The 20,169-nt window shown below is 34.6% G+C and overlaps 3 protein-coding genes across 5 annotated transcripts; all 3 read right to left on the bottom strand.

Moving 5' to 3' along the window:
- Positions 1-882: 882 nt before the first annotated feature.
- LOC136803732 (palmitoyl-protein thioesterase ABHD10, mitochondrial-like) lies at positions 883-13,731 on the bottom strand. Of its 3 annotated transcripts, none has more exons than XR_010846196.1 (3): positions 13,708-13,731; positions 2,171-2,294; positions 883-1,285 (listed from the first exon to the last, which is right to left on the bottom strand). XR_010846196.1 is itself a non-coding variant. In XM_067060452.1 (3 exons), the coding sequence occupies exons 1-3, from the start codon at positions 5,634-5,636 to the stop codon at positions 922-924; spliced, it is 774 nt and encodes a 257-aa protein (XP_066916553.1). In that variant the 5' UTR covers positions 5,637-5,699; the 3' UTR covers positions 883-921. The 3 variants fall into 3 exon arrangements, 2 of the variants coding, with proteins under 2 accessions (XP_066916553.1, XP_066916552.1); XM_067060452.1 differs by lacking the exon at positions 13,708-13,731 and adding an exon at positions 5,351-5,699; XM_067060451.1 differs by lacking the exon at positions 13,708-13,731 and adding an exon at positions 3,673-4,308.
- On the bottom strand, positions 6,732-8,541 carry LOC136803733 (palmitoyl-protein thioesterase ABHD10, mitochondrial-like). The gene is made up of 3 exons (XM_067060453.1): positions 8,261-8,541; positions 7,860-7,983; positions 6,732-7,295 (listed from the first exon to the last, which is right to left on the bottom strand). Exons 1-3 carry the CDS (start codon positions 8,523-8,525, stop codon positions 6,974-6,976), a joined length of 711 nt encoding a protein of 236 aa, XP_066916554.1. The 5' UTR covers positions 8,526-8,541; the 3' UTR covers positions 6,732-6,973.
- Positions 11,538-13,657, bottom strand: LOC136803735 (ribose-5-phosphate isomerase-like). Its single transcript, XM_067060454.1, has 2 exons — positions 13,357-13,657; positions 11,538-12,104 (listed from the first exon to the last, which is right to left on the bottom strand). Exons 1-2 carry the CDS (start codon positions 13,591-13,593, stop codon positions 11,643-11,645), a joined length of 699 nt encoding a protein of 232 aa, XP_066916555.1. The 5' UTR covers positions 13,594-13,657; the 3' UTR covers positions 11,538-11,642.
- Positions 13,732-20,169: the final 6,438 nt, after the last annotated feature.

Raw genomic sequence — 20,169 nt, forward strand, 5'->3', positions numbered from 1 at the left:
GATGTTTATGCAGTAGTCCGTTAGCTTTTTTGAATTGAAAAAATAATATTAAGATTTGAACGTAACTTACACCTCTTCCTTGCTTGCAATGATGATATTAATTTAATGTCTTGATTAGACATAATTTTCTCCTTATTTTTGTGGTCTCTTGTATGACATTGTTTTAACTATCTATTGAGCATTTTTTACTAAAATAAGAAAAGAGCTTTATAATCCTCAGTTTTGGTAAAAAGAGAAAGGCAATCCCACAGGAATAGACCTTCCCATGTATTACGATACGAACATCATTTGCCTCGTTTTGAAATTATTGCCATGGTGATTAACTTCCAGCGGATTTTATTAAAACTAGTTCCTATTCACAAAATAATCATTTAATGTCTCGCAAGAGACATAATCATCACGTTAAATATTTGAATAGGAAAAGGTCTATTTCAAGGAAATTTATTAGGGTCATCAAAAATCTTCTTCTTCCTCTTCGAAGCTGATGATGGTATAAGTGACAAGGTAAATAAAAGAAAAATTTAAACGCAAAAAAATGTTATGGTCATCTTCAATCGTTGACGTGAAAGTTTGTCTATTCATATTCATTTATTTACAATTTTTGGAGATTTTAAATGATAAAATATTGTACTCTTTTAATTAGATCTAAAGGTTAGAGCCAAATTCGATAAATGATTTGGTTTGCTTTTTGTAAAAAAAAACAATAATACCTAATTGATATTACTGGTTGCAGCTTAAAATTTTAAAAATATGTATAGAATAATGTGTGGCGTTAAAAGTTTTAGTAAGTTCACAAAGTCTATTTATCATCTTCATCAAAACTACAGCGCAATGCTTAGTGAAGGAAACCATCAAAAAGAAAAAAGAAAAATGGGAAAAATATGTAAATTTGAAAATCATATTATTAGCATTACAATACTTTTACAATTTAGATTTATGGCTATCCATTCCAACCAATTCATTCAAAGTCTCTTTCAGTATATTCAACTCGTTTTTAGAATTAAATCCATGTTTTGCTGTTTTCACCAGTTGAACTTTGACATCTTGACTAACAACCTTCTTGGCTAACGCCACAGAGACTTTCCAATGTATAGTTGTATCAGACATACCATGCAAGAAACGTATAGGACAATTCAGGGCGATTTCTTTAACAGAGTCGTGCACGAGTAAGTGGTTTTTACTGTCAATGCACAAGTCATAACAAACAACATGATTTACTCTGCTCATGAAGTAACCTTTATCTTTGACCATTTGTCTCTCTTCATCAGTTCTGTGAATATGAAAGCTATGAAACAAGAAAGTATCATATGAAATTTGTTCCTTTTTCAAATTTTCGTTTTGGTCAGTAAAATGAGGTGTAAAATCCAGGGTGGTCAGTAAAACGAGGTAAAAAATCCAAGGTGGTCCACAAAATGAGAAAAATAATCCAAGGAGGGCTTGATACTTGAAAAAATCCAGGAGGTCACCTTTCCCAAAAAAAACCTCCACAACATTAGGGGTACAAATTTTTCTGGAATAGCAAGCCCAATGAAAGTACGACACGATTACAGCGTCGATATCCTCCAGAAATTTTCCATTTAAAATTATCCAGTTCTAAAAAATTAAGAAAGTGTGGAAGAGATACTCGCCACAAGGCTCTACTTCTTTACATTTTGTCAAAAAAAAAACCAAGAGAGAATGAAATTTATTCCTCATAATTCACATGAATTGATTAGTCCCTCTTTTCAAAAACACATTTTTATTAATTATCTTTGAAATTAATTTTCAAGATCTCCTTTAATTGTGAAAATAAACTCGGTATTGGTAAGTTTTGGGATTTATTATTCAACAAAAAAAATGTATTTGGGCCTGGTAGAAAGTATAATTTGTCTTTTTGTTGAATAATAAATTGTCTCGCAGTCCCTGTAAGAAGTTTTCTCACAATGAGAATTTTTCTTACAGTGGGGATGAAAATTTCTATCAAAATCTCAATTGGGATAGAAATTCTATTGTTCCAAAGTCGAAAAAATCCAGTAGGTGTTCTTTTGAGTGCAATTCTTTCCCTTGAATTTCAAATGGGGGATAAGACCAAAGTCAATTTCCCAATGGGTTAAAGTTTTGGCAAAATTATCAAGTGGGGGTAGGGGTCCCAGCAGGTCTGTGTCACAGGGGTGTTGAAGGCGATTCCTACTTGTTGTAAGTTGCATCAGCAGCATTTGAAATTGAAATAATGCTATGGATTCTCTCTGGTCGTTCCAAGGCTCCAACAAATGAAACCAAACCGCCAATACTAAAACCAATGATGATTTGTGGGCCTAAAATAATAATGTTTGTGTTATTTCGCGCACTTTTACAGAAATTGATACCTATAAACCGGATCGGCAAAATCCAGTTATGGAGTATCTTCAAGTAAACCTCACGCAAGCTATCTGTTCCTTATTGATATAAATTTCACCTACAAACAAACAAAAAACTTTATTTCCAAATGGAAAAATATTATAAGACTTTGAGCTATCAAGGTTTTACTGAATCATCATGTACATATTCTTTCTACCATGTCCTAGAAAAATGGCTAATTGTTGGTGAAAATGAGGCCACATGGAACCAGTCTATTAAGATCATTTTGAAACCACTTTTTAACGGTTAGTGTAAAACGCAGGTCACAGGTCACAGGTCAGTGTTGACAGGTCAGCTTTGATTACTGTAAAACACAAAGAAAATGTTTGAAAAACAGTTGTTAATGTCAATGATATAATTCCAAAGGTATTTTATTGATCTAGAACTATTTTAAAGCTAAAATTCTACCCACGTGCTTACCACGTGATTTTGCGTTTTATGCCGTGTATAACACGGACCTGTAATACTTGTATTATATATTACATCTATATCACACATGCAAAAAAGTTATCTTTTCAATGTTATACGCATGTTACGAATGTTATATACAAAGAATAAAGAAATATTCGAATATCGATCTCACCTTTGCCTTAAACAGCTCCTAACAGGAAAATAGCTATTTCACGATCACTAATGTCATATCTCATTTTATCTCCTGCATCACCTTGGGTATGATAACAAGAATTGATGAAAATAGCGTCAATGGGATTATATTTTATAAATGTTTTAATATTTTTATCCCCTGCTTAGTATTTTTGATAAAATGACGTCACTATTTTCATCTCTCTAAAACAGCTCTCTTGGAGTATTTATTGTTTTCAAAACCTGTCAATCTATATCCACTTGTAGCGTCGGCATCCTATTACGCATGATAAATATTTTATTGTTAATTGGTGTACAAAACCTCATACTTTGAGATAACATCATTATTTACATAATTTAGGTGTCATTTGTTGTCAATTTTTGGGGTTGATGATTTGTCGTTTAAGTCTTCTAAATACCATATTTTGATATTACATTTCCTTTACATATAATATTTTCAGAAACTTTTGTTATGAGTTGTATGTTATGGGTTGTATGTTACGAGTGCGTTACAGTTTTCCGGTCTGTAATTTGTATGACCTGTGACCTGTGACCCGTGACCTGTGACCCGTGACCTGTGACCTGTGACCTGTGTTTTACACTAACCGACTTTTTAACGTGAATAATCAGAAATGATTATGCTCTTATAACGACTTTGGACGCCTTTGATTATGACCCCCAACAAAACCTTGAAAAATAATGAGAATACATTACCCTGAGTTAACTTATCCAAAACATCAAGAAAATTTTGTTTCATTTTAGATAACGTCAAATCATATAAGGTACCACTCGATTTTCCATGACCATAAAAATCAAATCTTACAAAAGATAAACCATTGTCAGTACAAAATTTGTCTAGAAATCTAGCTTGTCGGCAATTAGAGTGGGATTCATAACCATGTACATAAATAATCCCATGTCTGGTAAAGTTTTGGCTTTTTCGCTGGATATAATGGATATAATCTCCATTTTCCAGTTCTAATCTCCCTTCAATTGACATTCTTAATCAATCACGCATTTCATTGATTGTTCAGATTGATTCTTTTTTGAAATTTAAAATGATTTCTTGATTTTTCTAAAAATGAATTAATGATTTTATCATCACTTGTAATCGTTAAAGGTTTTATTTTTGCATAAGTGTTTTCGTTTTATATCAAACCCATTATTTCATATCAGGGCAGTGTCTGCCTTTTGTTATATTATGCTGATATAAGCGAAAAAATGTTTTTCTTTTCCTCTTTCTGACCAGTCTTGCTCCACATCCGTGTCAATACAATATGAAAAGCTTGTGAATTAAAAATGATGAGAAAGCAAACTTTATCACTCTTATTTAAAAACAAAACCTTTCATCAAGGTTCTAAGTTGAGAAATATGCTGCATATTTCTCTACAGATCACATTGTGTACCCTTTCATGATAATTAGGAATAATCAAAGCTTAGAAGGTGCTTGTAAATAAACATCAGAATCCAAACCAACCTTAACCATTTCGTCTAAAACTTTGCTCAACAATGCCAAGGCTTCATCAGAGTTCATCATGTGATCAAAATGTTTCACCAAATGAACTTCAATATCATTACTGGAAATCATTTTGGAAAGTTTCAATGATACTTGATATGGAACTACATCATCACTCATTCCATGTAAAATACGAATGGGACAATAGATTTGAATCTGCTTTTCCTTTACAGTCATTAGCGTATTATCAATACAACTTTGTAAAAAGTTGTACCCAAATACAGAACCTGTTTTTGGGCCAATCCAATACCCTTGTTGCTTTATGGTGTTTTTCTCGTCTTCTGAAAACTCTTTAAACCTAAAGGCAGAGCGTGTTCTTTGTGTTAAACTTTTGAATATATCAATTTTTTTACAGTGTTAAAAGAAGCTAATAACTTGGAAAATAAGTTTAGGGCAACTAGATTCAAAATCTGTGCAAACTAAAAAATATTAATTGCTTTTATATGAGCTAACCTATGGTACATTGTATCAACAGCACTTGCAATTGAGATTATACTATGAATTCGATTTAGTCGATCAAGAGTGCCAAGTATAGCCACCCAACACCCCATGCTTGAGCAAACAATGATCTGCGGACATGGATAGAAAATACACTTTTTTGGATGAATTTAAGATATTCAAACAGTAAAAGAGAATTTAAATTTACTGCATTTAAACGTTAGAAAGAATCTAATTTCTAGCTTCACTTTCTTTATAATGTTATACACACCAAAAATTATAAATTGAATAAATCTTGCAATGGGCTATTCCAGAAATAATTTGAATATGGGGGGGTGGAGGATATAACAATTTTCAGTGATTTACCTCCCGGACAAAGTAACTTTTGGCCCCCCGGACAGAGCAAAAGAGCCCAATAGATAGCTAAATTTTAATCACCTGTTGTTAATTTGTCAAGAATGTCAAGAAAATTCTGTTTCCATAATGAAAGTGTTGCATCTACAAGATTTCCACTTGAATGAGTATGACCAGAATAATCAAATCTCAAACAAGATAAACCATTCTCTGCACAATACTGGTCTACATGTTTGGCTTTCTTACAATTCAAGTCAGACCCGTAACCAGCTAAATATACCACACCAGGTTTTGAAAGATTGATAGCTTTTCGTTGTTTGTAAAAGATAAAACTGCCATCTTGAGAGAGCAATTTGCCTTCAACAATCATTTCAAAATAACATATTATTAATGTATCAATAGTCCCATTAAAATTAGGAAATATGTTTATTGTTCTAAAACAAAGCTAAATAAAATTAATGAAAGGCTATGCATTTAAAAAGTGGCCTACAGACGAAAAAAAAGGGAAAGCAAGGCAATGTATAAAAAATGATCAGGTTGAATAATAATTTCTACTCCAGACAGAAGAGTGAAGAAAATCAATCAAAATGCCTCGAAGCTTTAAATTTTGCTCAATTTTATAAAAATTTAGCTACTTTGGTGTTCTGTGGTGTTGACTCTCTCCCCTTTTGTTTGAGAGCTAATAATTTTGTCAAAGTTTTAAAAAATCGTTATAAGTTCGTTTTGAGAGAATCATAGAGTGCAGAGGGGTTGAAGCCCCCCCCCCTGAAGGTTCAGCCCCCCCCAGAGATTTAGCCCCCACCAAAATTCGAAATAGACAGCCCCCCTACCAAAATACACAAAAAACAAAAATGTTAGAATGGAAAAAATTTCAAACAATGCAGGGTCTTCATTTTGCATGTCCACACAAGAGAAAGAGATACCAAATGTATAATGTCTTCTTTGAAATTCTTATCAACAAACGTCAATAGTACGACTTCATTATTACACCCGGGGGGGGGGGCACTCAAGGTTTAAATGCCTACCATACGTTCGGCCCTTAAGGGTAGGTTTTTCATAGTTCAGCTAGTGCACTGTAAGGGTAGGAAATTACAAAACTGCACTGAACTGCACTGTAAGGGTAGGAAATTGTGATAAAAGGCCGATTTTTTGGTAAAATTGGTACAAAATTGGTCAATTTCAGAGGAAAAATTCCACATTTTCTTGGAAAATTTTGAAAAAGTGCACTGTAAGGGTATCAAAAATAAGAAGTAAGAAAAATTTCTTAGTTCTTGGAAAAAGTTGTTAGGTTAGCCCCCAGTCAACAGACCTAAACAAATAGCCCCCCCCCTGAGTAAGTAGCCCCCCCCCTGATCTTAGGGAAAAAGAGCCCCCAACCAGAACTTTAGGCTCTAGCCCCCCCCTAAGAACCAGGGGGGTTGCATTCTATGAGAATGCTACGGAAAATGTTATCACCATGGGTAAAATATCTTTGACCTATAAAAGTTCACCTGAATTTGCTTTTGGCTGTGGGATATGTACAAAACACTATGTTGAACTAATATTTGCAAAAAAAAATTTATACACACGTAGAAATTACCTAGATATATTTATTAAATTCAATATATTTATTTATTATGAATAATTCTTTTAGACCATCAACTCCAACTGATTCCAAACAAAACTTCACTTCACTTCAACTCGACATTATTTGAATAATATCAAAAATCATAAAAGATCATCCAGAGTTCTGCTCAGCATTGTCAAATTTTCCATTGTACTCATTCTGTGATCTCCATTTTTAACAAGTTGAACTAAAACATCATCACTTGCAACTTTTTCTGCAATTTTTAAAGAATTTTGATAAGGGACAACATCATCAGCCATTCCATGAAGCAAACGTACTGGACAATGGATAGGGATTTTATTTTTTGAATCTAAGAGTGTGTTTTTGACGGTATCAATTATGAATTCATATCCTATAGTAATGCCATATCTTGGATCAGTGTAACATCCAACCTGTTTTATTGATTCCAATTTGTCATTGTACCTGATGAAAAAAATATGTACGCTGTAGTTAAAACCACATTACAAATAAATAATTCAAAAAACAATTCTAAAGGTAGGTAAGTTCTCATCATCATTGGCTACTATGTAGGAGTTGACAGTTCTATTCCCACTAGGTGAAAAGTTTCACTTGGCAAGTGACTAAAGTTAACCTCATGTCAACCCATGATGTAAGAGGGGTTGACCAAAATATGGCATTATGGTGTATGGCGGCACATCTTTTGCTGTGCGTATATACTACTACTACAAAATTGGCGCCAAAGAATATTGGCAATTTTGGGTATTTTAATGTTTTTCAGAATTTAAATCTTAGACAAGAACTGCAGTTTCGCTACTTTCACTTTGTTTAATTGGATTTTTCGATTTCGGAGGGGTTAAGTGGCTTCCAGGCTATATTCTCAGCCTTTTTAGAACATTTTTGAGCATCTAGATCCTGAGATCCTAAGATCCCAAGTCTTTAAGTCTAATGTTAAAACTCAGCTAAACTTTGTTTTATTCTTCTTAAGAGTGAGAATAGTCAAAGTAAACAAGAAAGCAGCATTTATACCTGTGAGACATGAGATCAGTTGCATTTGCAATTGAGACCAAACTATGTATTCTATCAGGACGCTCAATTGCACCAAGAATGGATACCCATCCACCTATACTAGAACCAACTACAATTTGTGGACCTAAATTTAATAAAAAATCAATTGTTTTACAAAAAAGATCAATTAAGTAGTTCAAAAGTAGATAAATAGCAACAACTCAATTCCAATGTTTGAACTTATTGGTATAATAAGTGAATGATTCCAAAGAAATTTCAAGTATGTTCAAATCTGAAAGAAAAACACATTCACACCATAAAAAAATCTGTTATAACCAGTCCTATGCTGGTGCCCTGTCCTGTTTTACCGTTTCATTGCCCCCTCAATGCTACTGGAAATAGAATAAGGTTTTCATAGTTACCTGTTGTAAGCTTGTCAAGAACGTCAATAAAATTCTGCTTCCATTGTGACAGTGTAGCTTCCACAAGTTTTCCACTTGAATATGCATGTCCGAAATAATCAAATCTCATATAAGACAAACTTCTTTCATTACAATAATTGTCTAAATATTGAGCTTTATTTCCATTCAAATTAGACTCATAACCTGAGCAAAATATGATTCCTGGTTTTGATTGGATGCCCTTTCTTTGCTTATAAAATACATAATTTCCATCTGGATATTTCATCTTTCCTTCAGTTGACATTTTCAAGATTCCCTTTGAAATACTTGGACGCGTTTGTCTTGTTAATAAAAGAAGCTTCCTTCTAATAATCATCTTAGCATCTTTAACAAACAATTTTTAAATGAGAATAATACAAATCATTTCAATTTATAATTTGGTTGAAAAAATTAGAGGTATTGAGTGATACTAAAAATGACTTTAAATTATGCGTGGTGATGTAAAAAACAAACAAACTCATAGAATCATTTTTAAATAAAATTAACAAAGAAAATAAACAAATTATTCTTCTTGGTGATTTCAACATTAATCTTCTCAATGCTCCTTCCGATTCTAACATATTATCTTACCTGAACAACTTTGGATCACACTTTCTTATACCTAATATTTTCCTTCCTACTCGTATTACTGACCACTCTATGACACTTATTGATAATATCTTTTCCTCAATTTCTGAAAAACACAGTTTTTCAGGTAATCTGCTTTATTCCATCTCTGATCATCTTCCCCAATTTCACCTTATCTGTGGTTCTTCTAACAAAACCAAAGCCTGGTAAATCTTCTAGGAAAGATTGGAAAAATTTTATTCTAGACTTTCTTGGCACTGATTGGGCAAACAAATTATATCACATAACAGATGTTGATCAAGCTTTCAAAACATTCTATGATCTAATTCAAAACCTAATTGATCAACATGTTCCAACTGTAATTGTGACAAAACGCCAACAAAAAACCAGAGCTAAACCATGGATCACCCCTGGGATTATCAAATCAATTTCTCAACGCCAATATTACTCAAGGAAATATATCAAAACCAAAGACCCAATTATGAAAACTTTTTATTATCAACGGTACAAAACTTACAAAAACCTCATAGTTACTCTTACACGTAAGAGCAAAAATAATCATTATTCCAGGTTTTTCTCTGTCCATGCTACTAATATTTTGAAAGTCTGGGAAGGTATCAGAGAGATCATTGGCTCAAATTCTAAATCATCTCCCTCGTCTATTCGTGTTAATGGTCATCTTACCTCAGATCCAAAAGTTGTTGCCAATGGCTTCAATGACTTTTTTACATCCATTGCAGAGACTGTTCGCTCCAAAATTGGTCCAACCAACCATCACTTTTCCCATTATCTTAAGAACCGCATCAGAAATTCTATTTTTCTTGACCGTGTCACCCAGCTGAAGTTTTATTAATTATTAAATCCCTTCCCCTAAATAAATCATCTGGTCCCAATAGCATCCCCCAAAAAATCCTTCGCCTTTTAAAATTTGACCTTTCTGGACCGCTATCTTTTCTTTTTAACCTTTCTTTTGAATGTGGTTCTTTCCCCACAATGCTTAAACTTTGCAAAGTAATTCCTGTTTTCAAAAACAAGGGCTCCCCTCTTGAGATCTCTAATTACCGCCCAATTTCTTTACTTTCCAACATCGAAAAAATTCTTGAAAAACTTATGTACTCTCGTATCATTACTTTTCTAGATTCTCATCGCGTATTTTTTGAACGTCAATTTGGCTTTCGTAGATCTCACTCAACAATCCACACTTTGCTTAACATTGTTGAACGTATTTGTAAATCTCTTGATAGTGGTGACTTTGCATGCGGTGTGTTTGTTGATTTGCAAAAGGCTTTTGACACTGTTGATCACTCTATTCTGATTTCAAAATTAAATCATTATGGAATCAGAGGCAAAGCTAATGAATGGTTTAGATCGTATCTATCCAATAGATCTCAGTTTGTTTCCATCTCCTCCACTGAGTCTTCTATTAAAATAATTCCTCATGGAGTTCCACAAGGCTCTGTTCTTGGACCCCTTTTATTTTTAATTTATATAAACGATCTTCACAATGCCATCTTTTCAAGTGAAACTTTTCATTTTGCTGATGATACCCACCTCTTACATTTTAACCCTGATCTGCTTTCATTATGCAACAGAGTCAATCGTGACTTGAGATCCCTCCAAACATGGTTGAAAGCGAATAAAATTTCCCTTAATGCAGGGAAAACAGAATTTTTAATCTTTAGACATTGTCGCAAACCTCTTCCTTTCATCCCTTTTCTTAAAATCGGAGGTAAGAAAATCTTTCAAAGCTCCCATATCAAATATCTTGGTATTTTGATTGATTCGCATCTCAATTGGAAAGCTCACACCACTTTTTTGTCAGCCAAACTTGCTCGAGCAAATGGTATCTTATCTAAGCTCAGGCACTACGTTCCAACAAAAACTCTAGTTAACATCTACTTCGCTCTATTTCACTCTCATCTCCAATATGGTTGTCAGCTCTGGGGCCTCACTGAAAACACCACATCCAAACCTATATTTATTCTTCAAAAGAAAGCCTTACGTCTCATGACTTTTAATTCCTTTCAATGTCCTTCTTCTCCACTCTTTTCTGATCTTAAAATTCTTAAAATCTTTGACCTAGTCAAATCTCTTAATATTTCATTTGTTCACAAATTCTTGAACAATAGATTACCCCAAGATCTTCTTAATTTTTTTGAATTTGTTCAGCTTGAAGCTGAAGGTGACGATAATCAAGGTACCAGAGGAGCAAGATTGAAGCTCCTTTTTGTTCCTTCCTACAATACCATTACTTTTGGTAACAAATCTTTTTCTAAAATCTGCATAATACAATGGAATAGTATTCAGCGATCTTATCCAAATATTACTCTGAGCTCATCTGATTCTAGCTTTGTCAAATCTCTTGCCTTTACTCACTGTGTTAGGGAATACTGAGCACACTCCCTACCCACAGCTTATCTTTAATCCGTAAATAAATAAAAATTTTCAAATTAATCTACTGAAATAATTTATGTATTTTACAATTGTTACTTGCACTTAGGTGGCCGCATCTTTATGATTAGTCCAGGCTATAAGGCGGTCTCCATCCTTTTTTATTTTGTGGATACCGTCTCATGTATTTTAAGTGTTCAAATGGTAAATAAATAGTTACTTACTTACTTACTTACTTATGTAAACATTAAAACATTTATCAAATCTACACAAGGTCTCATTATACTAAACAACTTTTTTCTTTGATTTTCTAAGAAAAATAAATAATAGCAAAAAATAAGTCTGAATAAAAAAGATACAAATTTTAAAACTCAAAATATATATTCTATAGATTTACAGTAGTTATGGAACCATCCTGGTTTCCAAAAATGGCACATTTGTGCATCTTAATGAAAAGTCCAGTTTCTACAACACCTGGTATGTTGATGATCTTATCATTCATCGATTTCCAATCTGAAATTTCATCGAATCCAAAATCAATAATAAAATTTCCATTGTCAGTCACAAGTGGTCCTGCTTTGGATTTTGCCATTCTTAAGATTGGTTTCAAGCCTAATTGTTCTAGTTTTAACATTACAACTCTGTATGCCATAGGTAATACTTCAATTGGAACCCCTTTCTTCCATTTTTCCCCAAGCTTAGTAGAACTTTTTGTAGAATCAGCAATGACAATGAAAGTTTTTGCACATGATGCAACTATTTTTTCTTGGGTTAAGCAACCTCCACCTCCCTTGATACAATTTCCCTCTATATCAACTTCATCTGCTCCATCGATTGCAATGTCCAGCTACAGAATAAAAAAAATAGAAGTTATTTGATATCGGCCATCGGAACCTTTGCTATGCTGCAGTGAGAGAGTCAAGTCTGAAAAAAGCTCTCTACAATAATCCTATTACTTTGGGATATTAGTTTTGGACAGGGGGGGTCAGTACTAAAATGTAATACATACATGAGTACTAAAAGGATTTTCGCAAATTTTTGACATACCCCCACCTATTTTTCAAAAATGTTATTTTAGGACACATGTACTAAAATTATTTTGAGCAATTTAACATAGATACCACCCATTTTTTGCCCTTTTACGGCTTTAAATTTACTAAAATGGGGTCATTGTTACAAAATTATTTGAATTTAGTGCATCAATCTGCAAAATAATATAATTTTTTTACTAAACTGTGCTGAACTGTACATAAAAATATTTTTAAAAAATATTTCAAAAATTGGAAAAATTCTGAAAGATTTCTGAAGATTTTTTCGAAAAGTCCTCAAGAAAAAAATCAATTTTTTTCCAATTGTTAAAAAAATGCTCCATTTTGGCTGATTTTAGAACAAAATACTAAGATTTTTCAAAAACTTCTTTTTAAAGGGACCACCCTTTTTGGTATTTTAGTACACATGGTACTGAAATTATTTTTGAGCTTTTTTGCAGTACCACCACGTCACTAAATGTCATGATGTCTGAGATTTTAGTACCGACCCCCCCCCCTGTTTTGGAAATATGTAAAAATTTTATTTAAAAATCTGCAAAACTTTGTCCCATCCAAAATTATATTAAAAATAATCAAAGCATGATTACATTGAACCTGATAAGTTTGAATAATATCTCGAGTGTCTTGGGTTTAAGTATTCAAGAGCATGTTTTAGAACATGTTTTTTTTTCACTGCAAAATATTACACATTTTCCATCCACACTGAATTTTCTGACTTGAAAACAATTAAGAATTGACATCCCTAGTCCAGAAGCTGGAGCTCAACTACTTTTGCCTTTAAAAAATCTGATGGGGGGATAAGTGAGCCGTTAAAACAATAAAATAAAAACTTGTTTATAAAAATGGACTTTATATTCCATGTACCATGATGATTTCAGATGGGCTGGGACACCTTTACGTTTGATGATTGCGCTTTGATGCAATATCAGTTTGAAGCTTCTTGTTTGATTAATAACGCTCTAAATCTTAAGAAAAATTGATTGGAATGCTCAAATTTTTCTTGAAAGAATGATATGTTCAAACTGATCAAAAGAATGGAAAGCTTCATACCTCTAGGGTCTGTTCAAGGTCACTCAAAAACAAATTGTTTTCTGTTATCAATTGTTTTGCTTGAAATGATGTTGGAACACATTTCACTTGCAAATTTTCTGCAGTAACTCTTTCAGCCAATCTCTTTACAGCGAACACGATGGTGGATCCACTTCCTATCCCAATGTTTTGGTTGTTTGTGACAAACTTATTCACTGCTTCAACTGCAGCTGCATTTTTGCCCGCATTCAAAGACATTTTTCAACAACAAGCCAACATAAACAGAAGTTTCCTATTTTGGTTTCGTACAGTCATACATGTAAAAGATTGATTGGGAGAAAAGATTCTTACAAATGAAAATATAATTCTTACTTCAGATTACCAGACTAAAAAGATGAAGACAAAAAAACCTCGTCATGATGATGATCAGCTAAAAAATTTTGATCCTCGCGTTTGATTGGTAGGTGATAACTACTATCCGTATATCTAACACTCCTTCTACTCCTTTTCCTTTCCTATCTTTCTTCTGTATCTTTGCTTCTACTGACTGTTTGAGACTGAGTTTCTCATTTCTGACTAAGTTTTGATACCTGTCAATCATTTTTCGACCAATCAAATCATCGCACCGGGTCGGATTCGAACCACCACTAAAGAAAGACCTTCGGATTCTGAAGCCAACACGCTAACCGTTGAGCCACACTCGCACAGCAGAAGACAAAATTTGGAAATACTTATAGAATGACAAAAAAGACGGGGGTAATGTTATCATAATATGGGTAAAAGTACCCTTTTTTTAACCTGACTGAAATTCGAGCCGTTACTAGCAACCCTGCGGGGCCCAAGGCGCCGAGTATGCACCCGGCACAGTGACAAACCGTTACTAGCAACTCTGACCCTACCTAACTGTTAATGACCCAATACCCCCTGAAAACGGAATTACGGATAGGAAAAAAAATCGTGCTAGATCTACGGATAGTATATATCCATTTTGTGCTTTTCAGAATTTCCCTTGCGTAGCGGCATTATAGATTACTTTGTAGTCTAGCAAGCTAGACGACTAATTCAGACTTATTAGAAATGAAGCAAACAAGCCGTATATGTATAAAAGTTGCGAAGCGTTCCAGAGCCTCCTCGATTCGCAAGTTGCAAGCAAAACATTTAATGAAATACAAACACTGTAAATTCAACGACGCGGCATTTGTGCAGTTTTCCTTTACATTTGCTGCAGTCTTTCCGAATATCCTATCATTTGCAAATTTTTTATAGTCCCTCTCTGTAAAAATGACATCTGTAGATTATCTCTCATTGAGAAAAATGAAGCTTCAACCGTTCTATTTTTCATTTTCTAGAATAAATAGCAAAAAAGTTTAAAAAAGAAACAACAATATAGAAACAAAGCAAGTTATTTCCGTTGCAAAGAGTGCTCGATGTCAACAAAAAGTCGAAGAGCTGTATCAATATCATAATTTTATTTGTCAGTAAAAAAAAAAAAAAAATTAAACTACTGTCAGTTTCACGCTGAACGATTGTCAAGAACAACAATATAAGAAGATGAAAACACTAAACACACTCAGGGCATTTTGAAAATAAAAACAAACTGTACCCTTATAATCATAAAGGTTGGTGAGTCCAGTCAAAACACAGATTTGATCTGTAGCATCACGCTTCACCTTTACAAAAAGGAGGATATCATAAAATTTTCTCTTTGAAAACTTGACCTCTGATACTCAGGGTACCGGTTTGCGTCAATTCAAATTTTTGGAAAAAAAATGAAAATTCAAAAAAAGAAGAAAAAAATCGTGTTGGACGGTGTTGGATGAAGTTTGATCGCCATCAAACATTTCATCCAACATTTGCGGCGAGATCAAAGAAGCTCTCTCATTGGATTGTGTAATTTTTCGTGTTGGATTGGTTTGGTGGTACTTTTTTCTTTACTTTTTGAATTTTCATTTTTTTCCAAGTCATGTCGGTTTGCCCCGGCCTTGATTTTTGCTTCATCCAACGCAAGTTTTTCCATCAAACATTTCATCCAACATTGGAAAATCATGTTGGATGAAATGTTGGACTGGTTTGCCCTGGCCCTTAGTTTAAGTCAGTATAAAAACAGCAAGAATAGGAACTGCCCCCTCCTCACAAACCCACTGGAAAATTGGCTTACTGTATCAAAGAACGACATATCACACATCACCATCCACAACCCCGACAGAAAGTGACTGTACCACACAGATTCATTCATCATTGTTTGTCACGGGAATTAACTACCGTTAGATTGGGTAACTTGCTTGCATCAGTGGAGGCTAACATGCATTGCCCTCAAATGAAAGACCTGGCTGGTCATTAAAATACAAAGTTAAATCAAAACAAAAATTGTAGAGTAAAGATGCGCGAGCAGAGCTGCGTAGTTGTATTTTAAAGACCAGTCAGGTCATTCATTTGAGGGCTGTGCATGTTAGCCTCCACTGATGCAAGTTACCCAATCTCACGGTACATGTGGTTTAAAAGAACGCAAAACTATGAATGCGTACAAGTCTCTATTAGGGTGAGCTGGTTGACAAACAAAAATTTTCCATGTTTTAAAGGCTTGTCAAAAGTGTGTTGACAACAAAGGTTTTCCACGTTCAAAATGCACAAAGAAAATTTACTGTAAGAAGTTGTGCATAATCTGGGTTCTGGGTTCACCTCGATTCAGCCGGTTTACCAGATGAGTTCACCTCCGTTCTCCTTGGTTCCCCTAGTTCACCTTTTTCTAATTCAGTTAAGTCAATATTGCAGAAGAAGAAGATTTTGATCTAAGGTTGAGTGAAAACTAACCTAAGTCAGTGAAAATTACAAAATTGTCCTTTTTTTGCAAGAAATTGGCATCTCTCATTCCAACCATCAAAATGGGAAACATTTGATTCAGGAAAGAATGATAAGTACACTACAACATAAGCCATTTCTTGTGACAATCATACAAAAATCTTGATCTAATTCAACTCATTAATAGCATGAACACCAAAGACAACAAAGTAAAAGAGAATAAATAGCAACAACCTTCCAAGTTCCATGTTTGTTTTGATTTTTGAAAAAGCATAATGGCATCACTTTCGCTTTACAATAGATTCAAATAATATCAATTTACTATAACGGAGGTAATTTGTTTTATCATTTCCCGGGATGTTCTTCACGTTTGTTATCTCCTAAATAATGACTTCACGGGTCACGGAGGGTTAACTCGTTCTTCGTATCATTCTGACGTATACGTCAAATTTAATATGACGGAGATAATTTATATTAAATTTCCCGCATTATCCTACGTATTTTATCCCCTAAATATTTTGGTGTCGCGCGACTCGGAGATACGAAACGTTTTTCCCCTCTCCCTGCCTTATAGAGAGTCGAAAGGATAGATAGTTAAAGGTACGCACACACGATAGCAAAACTGCTTCGCTCATGTACATTCGCTTCGCAAAAAGTAAATTTTAGTCGTCTAGAAACCTTTGTGCACTAACTCCAAACAAAAAAAAAAGTGTCAATATTGCAATTAAATTTTTTTCCCGCTCAAAAAAAATTCTTAAAAATAAAATATGTGTGGATTTGTGTGTTAAAAATGTTTCATTTGAGTTGATTTTATTTTGAGAGTTTGTTGTTGCTTAATAAATTGTTTTCTCGCTACGCAAGTTTCTGCGTAGCTAGGCCCAGTATCTATAAGGCTGGAACACCGGATTCTTCCAGTCGTTTATACAAACTAAATCCCGTATCATTATTTGTATTTATTATTAGTATTACATGCATTATAAACGACTCCAGTCTAATTACTTTGCCGAATGAAATGAACGTTAACAGTTAAGTTACACATTTTGCGTTCCGTAAATTGCTCAATAAGAGTTTTTTTGGGAATTCCCGGACCACAAGTAGACAAATCACTAAATTTGAAATGACTACATTGCTGTAGATTGCCCCTTATAGTCGGGAGCCAAGAGTGCTAGACACTTCAAAAGCTTAGTTCGGTTTGATTCAGTTCACCAGAACATCCTGCGAGGTGTCATTTCATACTTACAATTTCAAACACGGTACTCCCGCTGCCGCCTCAGGTGTCGCACGGTCGAGAACCACTCCTAAAGCACCTAAAACTTTCGTTGCAAGTGTTGATCGGTATAAAGCGATGATCCCATAAACGGTGATCGCGCTGAATTCGTAGGTTCCCAACGGCCCTACCATGTGGGTAGCATGCCATGTTTTTCTCATTTCATATTGTTAACAGTGGCGTTGTGGGAAAATTTTTCTGGAAGGTTCAAAGTCAATTTTTTTTGATGAATGCACTGTAAGGGTGGAAATTTCAGCAAATTTGGGAAAAATTGCAAATTTTTGCTCGAAAAGAGTTTAAAATTTGAAAAAATGCACTGTAAGGGTATGAATTTCACCGATTTTTTTCTGCACTGTAAGGGTGCGATTCTAAAAGCCATTTTTTTCGCCGCACATACCGTCAGTTGGTAAACCCACTGCCCCCCCGGGGGTTTTCATAGTTCAGCTAGTGCACTGTAAGCCCGGGGGGGGGTACTAGGGTTGGTGAATGAGGGGTATGTGCGGACAGGACCTCCGAAAACCGAACCTTAGAGAGACCAAATTTAAGTGAAAAAGTGACCCTTAGAGAGACTTTTTCGAAAAAATTTTCTCCGATTTTCAAAAATTTCCTACCCTTAGTGGGACTTTTTTGTAATTTTTTCTCTCAATATCAAAATCAAAATTTTTTTCTAAAAATCGTGATTTTTTCCACTCTTAGAGAGACTACTTTAAAATTTCCTGATTTTTGTAACCCTTAGAGAGACTTTGAAAGGTGAAAATCCCGACCCTTATCGTCCGCACATACCCAGCACCTATTTTTGCCTAAGTACCCCCCCTCCCCGGGACTGTAAGGGTAGGAAATTACAATACTGCACTGTAAGGGTAGGAAATTGTGATAAAAGGCCAATTTTTTGGTAAAATTGGCACAAAATTGGTCAACTTTGGAGGAAAAATTCCACCATGTTCAATGTTACTATGAAATATCATTTAGTCAAAAAAGTTGGATGGATTCTCAAAATCCTAAAAATAGTTGTAAAATTAAACAACGTTTTTCGAGGGAAGTAGCTTCTAGTCGTTGAAATTCAGAAAAGAGACGCAACTTCACCCTTCCATCCTTTTTATTTGGAGCTTGAATTTTTTGTATCTGGGTCTGTTTTCAACGACTAGTTTACTAGTCTAGGAAATTCACTGCACTGTAAGGTACTGTAAGGGTCTGAAGGGTCCGATTTTAGAAGCCAAATTTTGGGCCGAACGTTTGGTCGTTTTCAGATCGAGTGCCCCCCCCCAGGCCCCACCCACCAGTTTCTAAACTTTTACTAATTCATTTGCCTAGGCATAATGAGGAAGGAAATATTTTAGTGGACAAGAGTAGATATATCTTTGATGAATAGAAAAGGGGAAAACAGGCCCCACCATGGTTGGGGCCGTCTAGAAAATTTTGAAAATCGACTGCCAAGACACCCTAAATCACTAAATATAAATAGCAAATTTGACACTAGACGATCCTATCGTCTACACAAGATCACTAAAAAGGGAATAGTTTAGGAGAGGCGTGATAAATTCGGGTGGAGTAAGCAGTGGCCACTTTTTCCCGTAAACCGCCCTCTGACGCCCTAACTCTTTCTCGCATTTACTTTAAACGGACGATGATAGCATCGTCTAATTTGACACTTGCTAGAGTGAAAAGAAACTTAAAGAAAGAATGTGTAATGCGAGCGAAGTGAGCGAAAAAATTGATGTTTTATGATTTCACTATTGTTGTCAGCAAATTGGTCTTTGTTGACTTTATTAACTGTATTGCGAGCGATGCGAGCGAAAAAAATTGCAAGTATTTTAAAACTTTCTCAGTAAAATCGGTCCTAGGACGCAATTTAAAAGGCGCATAAAGTATGAACTTTAAAGTCCCGCTAAGGGTGTTCGGATGGTCGAAAGTTGGGCGGCGCATATCCGTCAGCCTTCTAGTACCCGGGTTTGATGTATCTGTGTCTTTTTTTTTTGCGACGGAGACAGACGGTATATAGGTATAAGCATCTAAAGTGTATCCAGATATAATTGGCAGTGGAAACAAGATAGCCTGAAACTTTGATAGTCCGATATAATTTCGAGGATTTTTTTTCCTTGTTTTAGAGAATAAAAAGCGCTATATTTGAATGTATTTTTGGCTGAAAAATTCGCGATTTTTAGCGGTTAAATTTGCGATTGCAAAAATTGAGCTTTTTTTCGACTTATGCTACAACGTTTATTTTTACACCATTGGTAGTTCAATCAGGTTAAAAGGTTGTGAAATTTCAAGGCACACGGAAAAGTCCTTTGGAAGATATGGGACCCGAAATACCCCTTGCCAGCACTTTTATTTTCTGTGAAATATCAAATCTCCTAATTTTTACTTACCAATTTTTACTTTCCTAAGATAGAAATCGGGTGATTAGAATCCGCAAAGCCTTAACATGTTCTCAGCTCATCGAAAATATGTTATTCCTATAAAAAAAATGTGTTATGCCCCCGTAATTTATATTCCCATGTGTTTTTATTACTTGGGATTATTGAAATTCATTGTGTTCGAGGTTCGAGCTTAGTGGGGATGGATTGGGACTTAGCTCATACCCAGGGCACTAGGTTTGAGAAATGACGGGTATATCCGAACCAAAGTTCGAAAAACGACCCTTTTAGAGCAGAGAGACTGAATTTTGTCCATTTTTTGACGTTTTTGCCAACCTTAGGTTAAGAATTTTCAAATTTTAGTCCAAATTTCAAGAATTTATAACCCTTTGAGGGAGTCGTTTTGAGATT

Source organism: Clytia hemisphaerica, unplaced genomic scaffold, assembly GCF_902728285.1.
Source record: "Clytia hemisphaerica strain Z4C2 unplaced genomic scaffold, Clytia hemisphaerica genome assembly, whole genome shotgun sequence".
Classification (NCBI taxonomy): Eukaryota; Metazoa; Cnidaria; class Hydrozoa; order Leptothecata; family Clytiidae; genus Clytia; species Clytia hemisphaerica.

What these genes read in the sequence shown, in the direction of transcription:
- LOC136803732 (XM_067060452.1), bottom strand. Translation starts at nt 5,636, where the DNA reads ATGATTGTTGAAGGCAAATTGCTCTCTCAAGATGGCAGTTTTATCTTT. An exon ending in TCTTGACAAATTAACAACAG is followed by an intron (nt 2,295 to 5,350) that starts GTGATTAAAATT and finishes TTATTATTTTAG; the next exon opens with GCCCACAAATCATCATTGGT. An exon ending in GCTGATGCAACTTACAACAA is followed by an intron (nt 1,286 to 2,170) that starts GTAGGAATCGCC and finishes CTTGTTTCATAG; the next exon opens with CTTTCATATTCACAGAACTG.
- LOC136803733 (XM_067060453.1), bottom strand. Translation starts at nt 8,525, where the DNA reads ATGAAATATCCAGATGGAAATTATGTATTTTATAAGCAAAGAAAGGGC. An exon ending in TCTTGACAAGCTTACAACAG is followed by an intron (nt 7,984 to 8,260) that starts GTAACTATGAAA and finishes TATTAAATTTAG; the next exon opens with GTCCACAAATTGTAGTTGGT. An exon ending in ACTGATCTCATGTCTCACAG is followed by an intron (nt 7,296 to 7,859) that starts GTATAAATGCTG and finishes TTTTTTCATCAG; the next exon opens with GTACAATGACAAATTGGAAT.
- LOC136803735 (XM_067060454.1), bottom strand. Translation starts at nt 13,593, where the DNA reads ATGTCTTTGAATGCGGGCAAAAATGCAGCTGCAGTTGAAGCAGTGAAT. An exon ending in ACCTTGAACAGACCCTAGAG is followed by an intron (nt 12,105 to 13,356) that starts GTATGAAGCTTT and finishes TTTATTCTGTAG; the next exon opens with CTGGACATTGCAATCGATGG.